General features: G+C 37.2%; 1 protein-coding gene and 1 pseudogene across 7 annotated transcripts in view; one reads left to right on the plus strand and one right to left on the minus strand.

The window, feature by feature from the left end:
- Positions 1 to 19,897, plus strand: part of CCDC88A (coiled-coil domain containing 88A) — a 123,745-nt gene that overhangs the window by 46,929 nt on the left and 56,919 nt on the right. For all 6 annotated transcript variants that reach the window (XM_081254526.1, XM_081254525.1, XM_081254530.1 and 3 more), the window contains 2 exons: positions 7,064 to 7,236; positions 19,671 to 19,752. In XM_081254526.1, the coding sequence (XP_081110652.1) occupies positions 7,064 to 7,236; positions 19,671 to 19,752 (255 nt within the window). The remainder of the gene's footprint in view (positions 1 to 7,063; positions 7,237 to 19,670; positions 19,753 to 19,897) is intronic.
- On the minus strand, positions 1,651 to 6,405 carry LOC308628013 (sushi repeat-containing protein SRPX-like; annotated as a pseudogene). The gene is made up of 2 exons: positions 6,387 to 6,405; positions 1,651 to 2,817 (listed from the first exon to the last, which is right to left on the minus strand). The product of its transcript is annotated as a sushi repeat-containing protein SRPX-like (transcript).

Below are 19,897 nucleotides of genomic sequence, written 5' to 3' on the forward strand. Positions count from 1 at the left end.
GATGTAAGTGGAAAAATCATTGCCTTTTCAAGGTAGAAGAATTTGCTTAAGGTTAATTTTGTAGTTTTATTGCCACATTTTGAGATTGGAAAAATAAGTGTTAATAAAAGGAGAATAACAGGTATTCTGAATAAAATGTCCCACAAAAGGTCTCAAATTTTTGTAGTCAGTATAATGAGATGTGGTTTTAGAAAAGAGAATTATTATAAACTCTTTTAAGAGAGTACTTTGGTTTTTAAAAAGAGTGAAATTGCACCAGATTTTTTGCCTGCACTCTCTGAAGGCAGCTTATAATTTTTAAAGGCGTCTAGACATTACTGCATGTGATGGTGAGTAATATTTTCTTAATAGCAGACCAAAGTACTCTGTCATTCTGGAGAATGTAAAACTTTGATTATTTGCTCCATTTACATGAGAGAGACGATTTGAGCTTATTTATAGAGAATTTGATTACTCTCGGGACTAATGAAAGACTACGTAGGAGAAATTTCTAAAGATTTTTTTGGAACAAAAAACTTTCACGTCACTATAAAATATATTCATTTCTGATGGGAATTTTCAGTTTTTCTTAAGGCATTAAAAGAGAAGAAAATACAGGAAGTAAATATTTTAGAGCAACAACTAAATTTTTACAAAAATCTAAGACAGTGAGACCAAAGGAAGAGAGGAGTGAGCTGCACAACATCCCTAGTATATACCATCCTTACCCTGAGATATTTAGATCACTTTATTTTCAATCTGAACCATATTTTGAACCATATGCTATATCTTTTTTTTATGTTAGTGTCTTTTTACTGTTTTATCCATTTTCTATAACATTTCTCTATTTGCGTTTCAAGATATTAAAGGTATTTTGAAAAGATGTCTTCCAGCTTCTTAGGAATTACTTCTAAAAATCTGTACTTTGGTTTCATATGACTGATGGATATGTAAAAATTGTTTGATCTCACTTACATGAAATAATTAATATGGAGTGAAGGAGGATGTTATTTTGGAGAAATATAAACAAAATACTTGTCATTACATGATTTGTGTCAAAACTAAAAGGAATGTGAAACACTATATAGCATGATTGTTTGAAAAACCGTTTAAAAATCTGTTATCCTGCCTGATTAAGCATTTTAGTTGAATTTGTTTTTCTAACAAGGAAAAAAATGTTTTCTAAATACCTGAGGCAGGAGAATGTAGTCACATTCTCCTGCCTCAGGTATTTGGAAAACAAGTTTCTAGCTGGTTTAAACTCACTTCTCTGGGGGAAAAAAACTTCAATTTGGATCAACAGTGGACTAGTTAGAAAAGATAATTAAAAATAATTGTGAAAAATATTAGACACATGTAAATACAGTATGTAAATATAATAATTCGGTATCATTCAATTGGATTGAAACAAGTTCTTATTAACATTTTCCCTTTAACTTTTTTCTGCTTGTTTCTTCCAAAATATTTTATTAATTAATTTTATATAAAAAAACAAAATAGGAGAAAGTTATGTATCACACTGAATAGCATATTGAGAGCAATGTTTATGGCTGTGGTTTCTAATTTCTCTACAAAATTAACTAGCCATGATGGAGTAAAGAGAGAAAGAGTAAATATCACATTCATATTTTTTGGAGCACTTCAAAGTACAGATAGCTTGGTGCTAATTTTTAAGTGCAGAGAAAGCTTATAATAAAATAGACTTTAAAAATAACAAATAAAAATCTGTACATCAAAGATATTTTTAAGGCCTTTCTGTGTACACAGTGCTATGTAGAAAGAAAATTGTGGAGAGAGGAGCCATCCCATCAGGTGTTACAGGTCTGGCCCACTTCAGCTTGCAGGACCATCTCCTCTTTTCCTAAGGGGAAAGTGTCAGTCAGGCTGAAAAGGGCCACAGGCGTCACCAGGGAGACGTAGCGCTCCTTGTCCATGCTGTGCTTATCCGCTAGCACCATAGTGAAGAATAGAATGGGATTCTGCCTGGACTGCAGAGCTAGTGCTGGAGGCATAATCTTTGTCCTATCCTGCCGGTAAGGGTCGGGAACATGCCTGCCAGCACAAGATGATGTGTTGAAGATCCAGGTCACACTGTGCTTGCTGTAGCATTTCTTGCTGCAGCCAGTAGAGATTTGGGGCTATGGGTCTGGACACAATGAGGAGTCTCCTTTTCTCATAAAACTGATCCAGAAGTCATAAGACTGCTGTTCTGATGCCCACATTGATATTCATGGTTGCACAGGTGGGCTCCATGCCAGACCAAGCCAGATTGAATTGACAAACTCAGGCAGGGCTACCCTGTGGCTTGTGGCCACCAATGCAGGACAACTTGCAAGTGGCTCCATAACTATTGCTGCTAGACATTTCATGTAACTATTCCCTGGGACGTTGAATTTTGTCGCAGCATCTGACTCTTACTTTAACTCGAAATTTGCAGATCCCCTTGTTCTCAGCTCTGTCATAGACTGTGTACTGTATCTTGTGATCTCCTTCAGGAAAATTTGAGTCTGGTGGGGAGGGCTTTTAGAATAACATCAGTAGAATGTTGTTTGCTGTGTCTGTTCCCTCGAGTATCTCCCGGGACACTGAGGACTGTCAGCTTATTAGGATCAGAAATGTGTTCTTTCATACTTGGGCACTTGATTCTGGGAGATTCCATATCATCACAGCCTGGTCGGCCGCTCCAGGCTTTGTTGTCCACTCCCATTTCAGTGTGTATCCTGGCGACCAGTAGTACTCACACTGGGAGTTGAAGTGGGCATCTAAAGCACTTAAATCCTCCACTTGCTGGCATGGCAAGAATTGGGAGCCACAGGCTATCCACAGGGGATGCTCCACCTTGTCAGAACAGAGAACACTTTTTTCTGTTTTTATTTATCTTTTGTAATAATTGTTTCACTTTGATCTAGGAAATATAATTTGTTCACCCTGTTTTTAATTACTCTTCATTTTTTTGTTCTTAATGCTATGAAACAAGAATCTCTTCAGTCCTCTCCCTTTACCAAAAACCAAATATTTATCGTCACTGTTTATGCCAAGCTTTGTGTTATAAGTTTATTGTATACTATCTTAGTAAGTCTGTGCAATAGCCCCATTTTATAGATGAAGATTCTCAAGTTCAGAGAAGTTAGGTAACTTGTCCATTCTAACTCCAACGCTTGTGTCCCTAACCTTTGTAACACCTTTGCCTAAATCTGTGATTGTGCTGAGCACATCTCTGATTCTTTTCCTTAATGATGAGTTCTATAAGTAGAATTATTGTCACCAGAATTTTTTTAGCATTGTATCTTTTTATGTTCATTCTTCAACATATATTAATAAATACCTGCTTTTTGCAAGATCTTGTGCTAGAGTATGTGGAAGCAACAAACTGACAGACTTTCAAAAAAGAACCAAAGATTGTTACAATCTAATAGGGAAATTATTATTATTATTATTTTATTTTTATTTTTATTTTTATTTTTTTGCTGTACACGGGCCTCTCACTGTTGAGACCTCTCCCACTGAGGAGCACAGGCTCCGGACGTGCAGGCTCAGCAGCCATGGCTCATGGGCCCAGCTGCTCCTCAGCATGTGGGATCTTCCCGGACCGGGGCACGAACCCGTGTTCCCTGCATCAGCAGGCGGACTCTCAACCACTGCGCCACCAGGGAAGCCCATAATAGGGAAATTATTTTAATAAACGAATTAACTGTAATAAAAATTTGAAAGTGACAAGTACCAAAAAAGACACATATATCTAAAAAAATACTATTGGAATTTAAAGAAGGAAAATATTACTTGCAACCATTAGTGGAATGTCTAGGATCGGAAGAATCAGAGAAGGCTTTAGAAATTAAAGGTATGCCTTAACAACATTTCCTGTCAGATTTTTTTGAAAATGTTTGGAGTTCTTGAGCTCAAGAAACTACCACTATTAGAGAAAAGTCAAAATGTCTACATAATCTTTAATGGAAAATACCTCTGGATACTCTCATTTCTCAATACCAGGTTTCTTTCTTTTTAAAAAATATTTTGCAGCCCATAGATCTTTTGTGCTCTGTTTGTTGGCATCTGGAAGTTCTTGATACTTTAATTTCACCACCTGCTAATTTCAAACATAATATGTGTCTTCAGTACTTTTCTTGAGTTTTCTGTTTTGTGAATCATTCAGTTAAATATTTTTGAGCAGCTCTTTTTGTGCACACTACTATGGTGGATAACATCAGGGATACCAAGGTAGCATAAGAAAGATTATATCTGGTTTATTTAAAAAAAACATTGTAAATGAAAAATTGTAAGGTAGCATAAAATTAAGTTCTAGTTTGTGCATGAAAGAGATATTTAGTTAATACTGTGTGCAGGGGTTATTGTTAAAGACAGGAGATGTTAGAAGACAAGATTAAAGAAAATTGAGACAGTAAGAAAATATACAGATAAAAGTTGATTCTGTGAAGTTTGAGCTTGGGCTACTATGGAAATTAGTAACACTGTTCACAGAGACAGGGAAGTTGGGCTGGACATACTGGGTAGATGGACAAGATGAAGTAATGTCAGTGAACAAACTACCCTTCAAAAAGTAGCACTGAAAGAGAAATAGTAGAAGGATAGTAAAGGAAAAATGTGATTTTTTTCCCCTTAGATAGTAGAAACTTGTGTGTCTTTGAAGAACAAGGAGAAAAAACCAATAGGAAGAGAGAAATTGAAAATGTTATGGAAGTAAGGAATATATGTTGGGAATAAGAGATGCATAAAACGGAGGAGTTTATCACAGGTGGTTTTGTTTCTTTGACAAGTTGGAGAAGGGGTCATTTGTTGGAAGTGATGATAGCAGTTTGTAGTTGGAGGCTTATGTAGAGAAAAGGGAATATATTTACAACAGCCATTGTGGGGAAATTTTGACAGGAAATCATCAAGATTTTCAATAAAAGAATTGATGGGCATTGGAAAGAGCTTAATTGAAAGTGGATGGCAATTTCTATAGTAGGGCTGTATATATTTTTTGGTATGCTTTGTTTTTTAGAGTTCTTTATCACCTTGGAGCAGAAATAGAAAAACTGATGGTAGGTAAGGAAAATGACATAGTGTTTGAGTCAGACTTGAATTTGAACTCCTGTTATACTTAACCATTAGATGTGTAACTTTGGTTAAGTTATTTAGTCTATATGCACCTCAGTTTCCTTATGTCTAAGATAGATGTAAAGCCTCTATTGCCAATTATAGTATTGGATAAGATCTTGTTGGAAAATCCCCTAGCTAGGGGTTCTATAAATATTAGTTCCCTTTTGTTTTTTCCTCAAAGAGTGAGCCATAGTCAAAGAATGGCATGGTGGTGTTAAATTAGAAAGTAAGGGTGACATTAACAGCCCAATTGTAGTTCCAGGCTGAGTAGAAACTCTAGAGTAGCCAAGAATAATTTACTTGACTGGGCAAAAAGGGGGAATTGAGTGATTAGAGGTTCAGGCATAGGAATGGTGATACGGCGCAAGAGAGGAATGGTTCTTTCACTGGAGAAGCCTGTATGTATTGGATTGGAAGTGGACGTGGAGTTGTAGAGAGAAAGGGAACTGGGATGTCATATTCTGAGGTTTATCAGTAGGAATACTGGAATCTGTGAAAACAGTAGTTGGACAGACCTTGATTTGGGTGCTCAAATGTATTGCAAGGATAAAGAAATGAATTCTGATGGGTGGTTTAAAAAGAGAAGAAGAAAAGTAATGATCCAATGAGGGCATTGTAAGACTTGGTGATGAGAGACAAAGTGAGGATGGTGATTTCATGTGCCTAAGGTGTAACTCTACCCATTCCATCTGGAGCAGAAGGACAGATGAAATGTCTACCAAAGACAGTTTCTGTTTGCCTGGGAAGTTTGAAAGAAAATCTGAGAAATTGGTTTAGAATAAGAGAATTTTCCAATTAGAGGAAAATTAGGGGATGGAGGAATATGATTGAGTGAGATACATGTAGGTTAAATAGCCTTTAAAGTTCAGATTTAGGATAAATAGAAGATTTGTGTCACATGGTGGGTCTCTAGAGAAAGGAATAAAGTTAAGCTTTGAGATGGGAAGCAGATTAGAACTAGTATTGTGAGAGAGAGCATAGGATATGGAGTGAAGAGACTGGTCTGGAGTCTTGGCATTGCTATGAGCTAGTTGTGAGATGATGGGCAAATCAATCTCTGTGCCTCAGTTACCTTAGCTGCAGAATTAAGAGGTTGAACTAAACTTCTGAGGTTTTTTTAGGTCCCTCTGAGGTTTCTATTTACAATTCTAGAGCAGTGTTGTCCAATTCTGCAAGAATGGCAAGATTGTAATTCTGCACTGTCCAGTGCGGTAACCACTAGCTACTTGTGGCTGTTGTGCTCTTGAAATGTGGCTAATGTGACTGAGGAACTGTATTTTTAACTCTTTAAATTTGAGATTAGTCACTTGTGCTACTGGTTACCATGTTGGACAGCACAATTATAGACACATCACTCGAGTTAATTTCTTTACTATGTCAGCAAGTCTCTTATGCCTTTCCAACAGTTGCTATCTGTTCTTTTTTTTTTAATTAGTTTCTGCTTTATAACAAATTGAATCAGTTATACATATACATCTGTTCCCATATCCCTTCCCTCTTGCATCTCCCTCCCTCCCACCCTCCCTATCCCACCTACTTGAGAATGGACTTGAGGATATGGGGAGGGGGAAGGGTAAGCTGTGACAAAGTGAGAGAGAGGCATGGACATATATACACTACCAAACGTGAGGTAGATAGCTAGTGGGAAGCAGCCGCATAGCACAGGGAGATCATCTCGGTGCTTTGTGACCGACTATCTGTTCTTATTTTACCACAATTTACTTTTTTTTTGTTAAAACACTGGGAAGGGAAAGAAATATTAAGTCTTGTTCTTGTGTTATCTACTAAATAGCTCATCCATCTACTGTTGAATAAAACTTTAAAAAATGACAGCTAAATATGACAAAGTTATTTTTGACCAATGAATTCTTTTTTGATGTTGCAGTATAATACTTAGACTTAGGTGACTAGTTTTGATGTGTTTGGTTCTCTGATATGTAAAATACTAAAAGTGATTCTGTGATTTATTTCTCTATTTCCTTAGACTATCGTTGAACTCTCTGAAGAGCGGGATGGTCTTCATTTTCCACCCCATGCCTCTTCATCTGCACAGTCACCTTGTGGTTCTCCAGGCATGAAGCGAACAGAAAGTCGACAACATCTGTCAGTGGAACTGGCAGATGCTAAGGCCAAGATAAGAAGGCTTAGGCAGGAATTGTAAGTTGTTGCTTTTTCAAGGCTCATTGAATTTATATAGTTGCAAAGGTGATCTAAACAATGTTTTTAGGCTTATGGAATATAGACGCGTGGTTCCCAGTTGCTAGGCTGTGTCAAAGTTTTTGGTAGTATTTGCCAAAGTGAGAAAAATAAGGAGACTGACATAAGGTTTTCTTAATGCTAAATCTTATCAATTTAAAGGATGCCTTTTATTCTGTATCAGTTTAAAGCATGCCCTATTTTTCTAGTGTTAGGATGTCCTTTCTTTTATAAAATAATGTTTTTCCTTGGCAAATTGAGGTCTGCTTAATTTTTTAATTTTTTCATTGCTTGAAACCCAAAATACTGACAACCACTGATACAGATCAATAAGTTTAGCTTTTTTAAAATTAATATTCTAAAAAACTGAATTTTTGGTATACAGTATTACAAAAAAATAATTTTGTGTATCTTCTGCATTGAGTAATTGAAATGCCTGAGTCATGTATCAATACTTAGAAATGGTAAATATTCTGGTTGGTTAGTGCTGATGAAATTAATATCTATTTTACTTTCAAAGATCATTACAGGAAAGTCAGTATAAATGTCACATAGGCATTCCTTGGTAAATCACATGGAAAGAAATAACCAGTCTCTGCTGGAGATTTTCTATATTGCAGTTTAAAAAGAACAAAGGAGTTTTGTATTTTAGGCTTTTTTTCTTCTTTCTTTCCTTTTTTTTTTTTGGTTTGTCTTCCTGGAATTTGGGCTTCGGAGTGTAGATTTTAAATTTAAAACCACAATATAGCAATTAAGTTTATTTACTGATTGTTTAAAGCTGTTAGTTTAAGAAAGTGGTTGAATATGCAAGGTAGAAAAAATGTACAGTCCATAGGAAAATTTGAAAACAAAAAAATACAGCTTTCATTGTGAATGTCTGCATTATTATGTATCTATTGAAGTGAACACGCCCAGGATATTCTATAAACAGCTGCACCATGAAAATTAGGGAAGAGATTGCTGTTATTAGTTTGACTGGCAGTTAATGGATAGCCTAAACAGTGAACACTAGTTGGTTCCGTATAATTTAGCACAATCTTCTCCAGTCTTTAGATAAAGCATGCAATTAGAACTGCAGTGATGGCTGTGAATTCATTTAACATTTTGCACTATATTAGAATTTGATTTTAAAATAAAATTTACTTGGGCATAACATTATTAAAATTCCAAACAACTTAGAGACATTAGAAAAATTTGGTCTCATACACTGATTGGAAAATATAAATGAATAGTTTTAATGAGTAAATAAATATGCTAGATATAGCAAGTATTCCCAGTAACTAGCATTACATCAAATACCATCTCATATCTTTGTTGTCCTTTGAAAATGTGTCCCTTCATAGATTTCTTCTATTAACATTTGTTTTAAGTGTTTTTGCTGGGATAGATCTTTACTGAAATGATGAAGTATGGAATCATGGTGGATGAATTTTGTTCAGGTTGCCTTATACCTAATGGAAATAAATAATTGTAATGAGAACATGCAAATTAACTAACACCATACTTGTGGGTGGTACATCATAATATAATTGCTTTGGATTTATTAACATACAGAGTAAAAGTATAATTTGCAATTTGGATAGAACAAGAAGTAATTCCTTATAAATTTCACTTCTAAGCGGTAGTTACCACTATCAAAGGCTTCCTTTAATAATACTCTCTGTCTCCATGGATTCCATATTTCCAAAGAGTTTTTCTCTCACAAATTCTTTTTTAAAAAAACAGCTTTATTGAGATATAGTTCATATATCAGGAAGTGTATCCTTTTAAAGTGTACAATTCAGTGATTTTTAGTCTATTTAGAATTCTGCAACCATCACATGCTGTCTAATTTCAAGACATTTTCATCACCCCAAAAGGAAACTCCATACCCATCAACAGTCACTCTCCATCCCTCTTTGCCCTCGGCTCCTCAAAACCACTAATACACTTTCTAGTTCTATAGATCTGCCTATTCTGGGCATTTCATATAAATGGATTCATATATTATGTGGCCTTTTGTGACTGGCTTCTCTCACTTAGCATAATGTTGTCAGGGTTCATCCATGTTGTACCGTATAGCAGTACTTCATTCCTTTTTATGGTTGAATAATATTCTCTCACATAGATATACCACATTTTGGTTACTCATTTATGAGTTGATGGACATTTGGATTGTTTCTACTTTTTGGCTGTTTAAATAATGCTCCTATGAACATTCATGTACACATTTTTGTGTATACATATATTTTCATTTCTCTTGGGTATTTACTGAGAAGTGGAAATGCTGGGTCATATAGTAGCTCTATGTTTAACCTTTTGAGGAACTGTCAATCTATTTGGCTGCACCATTTTACATCCCCACCAGCAATGTATGAGGGCTCCAGCATCTTGATATCCTCACCAATACCTGTTATTATACACCTTTTTGACTATAGCCATCCTAGTGGGTGTGGAGTGATACCTCATTGTGGTTTGACTTCCAGTTCCCTGATGACTAATAATGTTGAGTGTCTTTTTTCTTTTTTTTAAATAAATTTATTTATTTATTTTTGACTGCATTGGATCTTTGTTGCTGCCCACAGGCTTTCTCTAGTTGCGGTGAGCGGGGGCTACCCTTTATTACAGTGTGGCGTCTTCTCATTGTGGTGGCTTCTTTTGTTGTGGAGCATGGGCTCCAGGCGCTCAGGCTTCAGTAGTTGTGGCACGCAGGCTCAGTAGTTGTGGCTTGCGGGCTCTAGAGCACAAGCTCAGTAGTTGTGACGCACGGGCTTAGTTGCTCCTCGGCATATGGGTTCTTCCTGGGCCAGGGCTCGAACCCTTGTCCCCTGCATTGGCAGGTGGATTCTTAACCCCTGTGCCACCAGGGAAGTCCTGTTGAGTGTCTTTTCATGTGCTTATTTGCCACTTGTATATCTTCTTTGGAGAAATATTTATTCAGATCCTTTGTCCATTTTTAAATTGAGTTCCTAGGTAAACTTTTTTAAAAAAGTAAAATTAAAAGCATTGGAATTTTTTTTAATAGTTTGAGGGTTTTTTAAAAAATTATTTATTTTATTTATTTACTTTTGACTGTGTTGGATCTTCGTTGCTGTGTGCGGGCTTTCTCTAGTTGGGGCCAGCTGGGGCTACTCTTCGTTGTGGTGCACGGGCTTCTCATCGTGGTGGCTTTTCTTGTTGTGGAGCATGGGCTCTAGGCACATGGGCTTCAGTAGTTGTAGCACGTGAGCTCAGTAGTTGTGGCTCGCTGGCTCTAGAGCAGAGGCTCAGTAGTTGTGGCACATGGGCTTAGTTGCTCGGCGGCATGTGGGATCTTCCTGGACCAAGGATAGAACCCGTATCCCCTGCATTGGCAGGCAGATTCTCAACCACTGTGCTACCAGGGAAGCCCAAAGGATTGGAATATTCCTCAAAAAGTTAACTATAGAATTTTTATATGACCCAGCAATTCCACACGTAGGTATATCCCCCTAAAATTGAAAACGGGGACTCAAACAGATACTGGTATGCCAATGTTCATTGCAGCATTACTCCCAGTAGCCAAAAGGTGGAAACAATCCAAATGGCCATGAACAGATGGATAAACAAAATGTGCTTTAGGCACAATGGAATATTATTCAGCCATAAAAGATGAAATTTTGTTACCTGCTACAACATGGATGAGCCATAGAAACAACTTGCTAAGTGAGATAAGCCAGGTACAGAGGACAAATATTGAATAATTCCACTTAAATGAAATATCTTTAATAGGCATATTGAGAGAGACAGAAAGTAGATTGGAGAGTTACTGCTTAATGAGTATAGAATTTCTCTTTGGGGTGATGAAAAAGTTTTGGGAATAGGTAGTTGTGATAGTTTAACAACATTGTAAATGTAACTAATGCTGCTGAAGTGTACACATAAAATTGCAATATTATGTTATATATATGTTACCACAATAAAAAATTTGTTTTTAATTTTTAAAAAAGCATTTAACAATCTGTAAAGAAATATTTGTAAAAAATATCTTATAAATCACAAAATGTAATAGCTTTTCATTAGAAGAAATTTTAATGGTACAGTCATAAGAAAATAAAATTAGCCTTTCCTAGTATTCAAATAAATTCAAATTAGAACAATAACATGGCATTTTTCAGTTGTTAAATTGTTTCACATATAGGCTCTTTTATCCTCTGCTAGTTGCATTTTAAATTTGTAATGAACTGTCTGCAGGGCAATTTCACAGTATATACCAAGGACCTTTAAACATGTAATGTACTTTTAGAAATCTGTCCTGGGGACTTCCCTGGTGGCACAGTGGATAAGAATCCACCTGCCAATGCAGGGGACATGGGTTTGATCCTTGGTCTGGGAAGATCCCACATGCTGCAGAGCACCTAAGCCCCTGTGCCACAACTACTGAGCCTGCGCTCTAGAGCCCACGTTCCATAACTACTGAAGCCCGCGCCTAGAGCCCATGCTCCGCAGCAAGAGAAGCCACCACAAGGAGAAGCCCGCGCACTGCAATGAAGAGTAGCCCCCGCTTGCCACAACTAGAGAAAGCCCTCACGCAGCAACGAAGACCGAATGGCCAAAAATAAATTAAAAACTAAATCTTTAAAAAAAAAAAAAAAGAAATCTGTCCTGAAATATACAGGGCTTTATGTGTAATGATTTTATTTGCTAAAACATTGTTCATTACAGTGAAAATTGGAATCCACTTAAATGAATAAATTATGGTTCCTCTCTCAATGGGAATATTTCTCCATTCAAAATTAGGGTTTTTTAAAAAATGTAAGCAGATGCATGTATCTTTTCAAATTAGTGTTTTGTTGTTTTTTTTCCAGATATATACCCAGGAGTGGAATTGCTGGGTCATATGGTAGTTCTATTTTTAGTTTCTTGAGAAATCCCCATACTGTTCTCCACAGTGGCTGCACCAATTTACATTCCCACCAACAGTGTATGAGGGTACCCTTTTCTCCACATCCTCAGCAACGGTTGTTATTTGTGTTTGTTTTGACGATAGCTGTTCTGACAGATGTAAGGTGGTATTTCATTGTGGTTTTGATTTGCATTTCCCTGATGATTAGTGATGTTGAGCATCCTTTATTGTGCCTGTTGGCCATCTGCATATCCTCTTTGGAAAAATGTCTATTCAGGTCTTCTGCCCATTTTTTAATTGGGGTGATTGCTTTTTTGATGTTGAGTTGTATGAACTGTTTATATATTTTGGATATTAACCCCTTATCAGTCATTATCATTTACAAAATTTTCTCCCATTCATTTAATGAAGTTGTCTTTTTGTTTTTTTTTGTTCAGTTTTGTTTTTTAATTAATTAATTTATTTATTTATTTTTGGCTGCGTTGGGTCTTCGTTGCTGCGCACGGGCTTTCTCTAGCTGTGGCAAGCGGGAGCTACTCCTCGTTGTGGTGCGGTGGCTTCTCTTGTTGCGGAGCACGGGATGTAGGCACGTGGGCTTCAGAAGTTGCGGCTCGTGGGCTCTAGAGCAAAGGCTCAGTAGTTGTGGCACACAGGCTTAGTTGCTCCACAGCATGTGGGAATCTTCCTGGACCAAAGCTCAAACCCATGTACCCTGCATTGGCAGGCGGATTCTTAACCACTTTGCCACCAGGGAAGTCCCTGTCTTTTTGTTTTTGCTGTGCAAAAAGGTTTTAAGTTTAATTAGGTCCCATTTTTTAATTTTTGCTTTTATTTCTTTTGCTTTAGGAGACTGATCCAAAAAAATATTGCTCTGATTTATTTCAAAGAATGTTCTGCCTATGTTTTCTTCTAGGAGTTTTATGGTTTCTGGTCTTGCATTTAGGTCTTAATCCATTTTGAGTTTATTTTTGTGTATGGTGTTAGAGAATGTTCTAATTTAATTATTTTACATGTAGCTCTCCAGTTTTCCCAGCGTAACTTATTAAAGAGACTGTCTTTCTCCATTGTATATTCTTGCCTCCTTTGTTGTAGATTAATTAACCATAAATGCGTGGGTTTATTTCTGGGCTTCCTATTCTGTTCCATTGATCTATTGTCTGTTTTTGTGCCAGTGTCATACTTTTTTAATTACTGGAGCTTTGTAGTGTAGCCTGAAGTGAGGGCACGTGATTCCTCCATCTCTGTTCTTCTTTCTCACGACTGTTTTGGCTATTTGGGTCTTTTGTGTTTCCATACAATTTTTGAGATTATTTATTCTACTTCTGTGAAAAATGCCATTGGTATTTTGATAGGGTTTGCATTGAATCTGTAGATTGCCTTGGTTAGTATGGCCATTTTAACAGTATGAATTCTTCCAATCTAAGAACACAGTATATCTTTCCTTCTGTTTGTGTTGTTCAGTTTCTTTCATCAGTGTCTTATAGTTTTCTGAGTACGGGTCCTTTACCTCCTTTGGTAGGTTTATTCCTAGATATCTTATTCTTTTTGATGTGATGGTAAATGGGATTGTTTCCTTAATTTCTCTTTCTAATAGTTTAATGTTAGTGTGTAGAAATTCAACAGATTTCTGTATATTAATTTAGTATCCTGCAACTTTACTGAATTTGTTGATGAGCTCTAGTAGTTTCTGGTTACATCTATAGGATTTCCTATCTGTGTTGCCGAACTTAGGTTCAGCTGCTCACTGTTTGAAGGCCAGTACTTGAGAGAAAAGTATTGGTTGGAGAAGAAAGTTTGCTTTATTCAGGAGGCAAGCAACCTGGGGAAAGGGTAGACTTGTGTCCAAAAACCAACTCTGAAGATTCTGCTTGACCATGAAAGTTTTTAAAAGGAGAATAATTTTGGAGGTGGTCAGAGTCTTGTTATCTTCTCCTGTGTGCACACTTTCTTCTGATTGGTTGGTGGTGAGGTAACAGGGTGGTATTCCAGGAATCGTGCTCAGCCCGAAGTGACCATCCTCCACCTGAGTGGGGGCCTTAGTTCCTGTAGGAGAACTCAAAGGTATTGTTATTTAGATTCCTTGAGGAGGCACCAGGACCCTGCTTTATTGCTGCACAGTTGTTTCTTGACTATTGCTCCTTTGTTTCTACATTCCCTTCCTTCCCTGATTAGCAACTGTTTGAATCTGCCCTTTGGAACTCGGGGAACGTCAGGAGGCTGAATGAAGCCTATTTCTTACAAACAATAAACAGGGGACATGAAAAGGATTGCACCTGGGAGGGTCCCACAGGTTCCTGCTCAGTTTCATACATAGTGTCATGTCATCTGCCAATAGTGACAGTTTTCATTCTTCCTTTCCAATTTGGATTCCTTTTATTTCTTTTTCTTGTCTGATTGCTGTAGCTAGGACTTCAGTACTATGTTGAATAAAAGTGGTGAGAGTGGACATCCTTGCCTTACTATTGATATTAATGGAAATGCTTTCAGCTTATCACCGTTGAATATGATTTTAGCTGTGGGGTTGTCATATATAGCCTTTATTATGTTACAGTATGGTCCCTCTATGCCCACTTTCTTCAGAGTTTTTATTCTAAATGGGTGTTGAGTTTTGTCAAAAGCTTTTTCCGCATTTATCAAGATGATCATTTGGTTTTTCTTTTTCAGTTTGTTAATGTGGTGTTCAAAAAGATACATGCACCCCAGTGTTCATAGTAGCATTATTTACACTTGCCAAGATATGGTAGCAACCTAAGTGTCCATCAACACATGAATGGATTAAGAATATGTGGTATAAACACAAGAAAAAGAAAAGACCTACAATAACAAACCCAAAACAATTAAGAAAATGGTAGTAGGAACATACATATCAATAATTACCTTAAAAGTAAATGGATTAAATGCTCCAACCAAAAGACATAGACTGGCTGAATGGATACAAAAACAAGACCCGTATATATGCTGTCTACAAGAGACCCACTTAAGACCTAGGGACACATGCAGACTGAAAGTGAGGGGATGGAAAAAGATATTCCATGCAAATGGAGGTCAAAAGAAAGCTGGAGTAGCAATTCTCATATCAGACAAAATAGACTTTAAAACAAAGACTGTTACAAGAGAAAAAGAAGGACACTACATAATGATCCAGGGATCAATCCAAGAAGAAGATATAACAATTGTAAATATTTATGCACCCAACATAGGAGCACCTCAGTACATAAGGCAAATACTAACAGCCATAAAAGGGGAAATCGACAGGAGCACAATCATAGTATGGGACTTTAACACCCCACTTTCACCAATGCACAGATCATCCAAAATGAAAATAAATAAGGAAACACAAGCTTTAAATGAAACATTAAACAAGATGGACTTAATTGATATTTATAGGACATTCCATCCAAAAACAACAGAATACACTTTCTTCTAAGGTGCTCATGGAACATTCTCCAGTATAGATCATATCTTGGGTCACAAATCAAGCCTTGGTAAATTTAAGAAAATTGAAACTGTATCAAGTATCTTATCCTACCACAACACTATGAGACTAGATATCAATTACCAGAAAAAAACCTGTAAAAAATACAAACACATGGAGGTTAAACAATACACTACTAAATAACCAAGAGATCACTGAAGAAATCAAAGAAGAAATCAAAAAATACCTAGAAACAAATGACAGTGAAAACATGATGACCGGAAACTACTACACATAGAGAATCCTAAAGATGCTACCAGAAAACTACTAGAGCTAATCAATGAATTCGGTAAAGTAGCAGGATACAAAATTAATGCACAGAAATCTCTTGCATTCCTATACACTAATGATGAAAAATCTGAAAGTGCAATTAAGAAAACACTCCCTTTTACCCTTGCAACAAAAAGAATAAAATATCTAGGAATAAACCTACCTAAGGAGACAAAAGACCTGTATGCAGAAAATTATAAGATACTGATGAAAGAAATTAAAGATGATACAAACAGATGGAGAGATATACCATGTTCGTGGATTGGAAGAATCAACCTTGTGAAAATGACTGTACTACCCAAAACAATCTACAGATTCAATGCAATCCCTATCAAACTACCAATGACATTTTTCACAGAACTAGAACAAAAAATTTCACAATTTGAATGGAAACACAAAAGACCCCGAATAGCCAAAGCAGTCTTGAGAAAGAAAAACGGAGCTGGAGGAATCAGGCTCCCTGACTTCAGTCTGTACTACAAAGCTACAGTAATCAAGACAGTATGGTATTGGCAGAAAAACAGAAATATAGATCAATGGGACAGGATAGAAAGCCTAGAGATAAACCCATGCACATATGGTCACCTTATCTTTCATAAAGGAGGCAAGAATATACAGTGGAGAAAAGACAATCTCTTCAATAAGTGGTGCTGGGAAAACTGGACAGCTACATGTAAAATAATGTAATTAGAACACTCCCTAACACCATACACAAAAATAAACTCAAAATGGATTAAAGAGCTAAATGTAAGGCCAGACACTATCAAAGTCTTAGAGGAAAGCATAGGAGAACATTCTATGACATAAATCACAGCAAGATCCTTTCTTACCTGCCTCCTAGAGAAATGGAAATAAAAACAAAAACAAATGGGACCTAATGAAACTCAAAAGCTTTTGCACAGCAAAGGAAACCACAAACAAGACGAAAAGATAACCCTCAGAATGGGAGAAAATATTTGCAAATGAAGCAACTGACAAAGGATTAATCTCCAAAATTTACAAGTACCTTATGCAGCTCAATATCACAAAAACAAACAACCCAGTCCATAAATGGGCAGACAACCTAAATAGACATTTCTCCAAAGAAGATATACAGATTGCCAACAAACACATGAAAGAATGCTCAACATCATTAATCATTAGAGAAATGCAAATCAAAGTTACAATGAGATATCATCTCACACCAGTCAGAATGGCCATCATCAAAAAATCTACAAACAATATATGCTGGAGAAGGTGTGGAGAAAAGGGAACCCTCTTGCACTGCTGGTGGGAATGTAAATTGATACAGCCACTATGGAGAACAGTATGGAGGTTCCTTAAAAAATAAAAATAGAACTACCATATGACCCAGCAATCCCACTACTGGGAAAACCGTAATTCAAAAAGAAGATTCGTGTACCACAATGTTCATTGTAGCTCTGTTTACAATAGCCAAGACATGGAAGCAACCTAAGTGTCCATCAACAGATGAATGGATAAAGAAGATGTGGCACATATATGCAAGATGTGGCACACATATGCATCCACATATATGAGGTGGATGGACCTAGAGTCTGTCATACAGAGTGAAGTAAGTCAGAAAGAGAAAAACAAATACCGTATGGTAACACATATATATGGAATCTACAAAACAAACAAAAAAAAGTGGTCATGAACCTAGGGGCAAGATGGGAATAAAGACGCAGACCTACTAGAGAATGGACTTGAGGATACGGGGAGGGGGAAGGGTAAGCTGGGACAAAGTGAGAGTGTGGCATGGACATATATATACTACCAAATGTAAAACTGATAGCTAGTGGGAAGCAGCTGCATAGCACAGGGAGATCGGCTTGGTGCTTTGTGACCACCTAGAAGGGTGGGAAAGGGAGGGTGGGAGGGAGGAAGATGCACGAGGGAGGAGATGTGGGGATATATGTATAACTGATTCACTTTGTTATAAAGCAGAAACTAACACACCATTGTAAAACAGTTATACTCCAATAAAGATGTTAAAAAAAAAGAACATGTGGTATATATGCATAGAATGGACTGCTACGCAGTCATAAAAAGAATGAAATGTTGCCATTTAAAACAACATGGATGGGCTTGGAGGGTATTATGCTAAGTGAAATAAGTCAGACAGAGCAAGACAGATAGTGTATGATGTCACTTATATGTCGAATCTAAAAAATAAACAAACTAGTGAATTATAACAAGAAAGAAACAAACTCATAGATATAGGGAACAAACCAGTGGTTACCAGTTGGTAGAGGGAAGGGGGTGGGGCAACATAAGAGTAGGGGATTAAGAGGTACAACTTATATATAAAGTAAGCTACAGCATATATTGTGTACAGCACAGGGAATATAGCCAATATTTTATGGAGTATAACTTTTAAAAATTGTGAATCACTGTAGTGTATATCCATAACTTACATAACATTGTTTATCAAGTATACTTCAATAAAAAATTTTTCTGGGGCTTCCCTGGTGGCGCAGTTGTTGAGAGTCCGCCTGCCGATGCAGGGGATGCGGGTTCGTGCCCCGGTCCGGGAGGATCCCACATGCCGCGGAGTGGCTGGGCCCGTGAGCCATGGCCGCTGAGCCTGCGCATCCGCAGCCTGTGCTCCGCAACGGGAGAGGCCGCGGCAGTGAGGGGCCCGCGTACCGCAAAAAAAAAAAAAAAAAAATTTTCTGGTGAAAAAGAATTGTAAACATAAGCAGGTATAAGATGTTAGAAGCAGATTGTTTTACACAGTGAACATTTACTTTTTATTATTTAAGAACAGAAGATGGACAAGTAGAGATAGTGAGTGGAGACTTACTTTGAGGAGCTTGGCTCTGAAGGGGAGATAGAAAATGGGAGTTAGAAGTAAAGCAATTTAAAAAGAAAAAAGTATATAATAGGAGGTATACAAAGATGTCTAGACTACAGGGAAGAAACCAATAGAGATAAGGATTTTAGCAGGGGGATTTTTGCAGAAACTAACTCCTGTAGTTGTAATACGTCTCCAGTCAAAAATGTATTAGGTATCTGTGGCAGTGTATCATTTTCTTTAGGTCGTTGTAAATGTTGAAAATAGTTTGGGGCTTCCCTGGTGACGCAGTGGTTAAGAATCTGCCTGCCAATTCAGGGGACACGGGTTCCAGCCCTGGTCCGGGAAGATCCCACATGCCGCGGAGCAACTAAGCCCACAAGACACAACTACTGAGCCTGCTCTCTAGAGCCCCCCAGCCACAACTACTGAAGCCCGCGTGCCTAGAGCCTGTGCTCCGCAACAAGAGAAGCCACCGCAATGAGAAGCCCACACACCGCAACAAAGAGTACCCCCGCTCGCCACAGCTAGAGAAAGCCCACGCACAGCAACTAAGACCCAAAGCAGCCAAAAATAAATAAATAAATTTATTTAAAAAAAAATAGTTTGGAGACTGTTAGAAGTCTCAGACCCAGATAGTATTGCCTTTCATTAAAACTCTTCCAGCTTATTTGTCTTTGACTAGGCAGAGAGGGAGAAAGAGCTAAAAGAGAGTGAGAACTGGGGGATGGCAGAAAAGATGAAGAGAGAGAAGCTACCTTATGAACTATGAGGACATTAGTCACTGAGGTTCTTAGACTTTGGAGAACTTTAAGGGAGAGTATCATGACATCCAGTCATATAAATTCCTAATACCGATTTCTTTGTCTTTTTCTGTAGGTTGGGGTTATGGCCAGTACTATGTTAAACTAGATGTTTAGTAATGATAATAAGTTTGTATTGATACAGATGATGATCATAGTTTTCAAAGCATTAAGTTTATTATTCAATAAATATTTTTTGCATTTAAGGGAGGAAAAGACTGAACAGTTGCTGGACTGTAAACAAGAACTTGAGCAAATGGAAATAGAACTAAAAAGGCTGCAACAAGAGGTTTGTACCTGAAACTTTTATTATATAGGATCAATTGGAAATTGATTTTTCTCCTTATAATATATAACATTTGCCTTACTGCTTACTGAGGTTTCATGAGATCCAATGACTTTTTCAGTGTTTCTGTCTTCAAAAATGCCACAAC

The sequence above is a fragment of the Mesoplodon bidens genome (assembly GCF_964165515.1).
Source record: "Mesoplodon bidens genome assembly, chromosome: 14".
Taxonomy (NCBI): Eukaryota; Metazoa; Chordata; class Mammalia; order Artiodactyla; family Ziphiidae; genus Mesoplodon; species Mesoplodon bidens.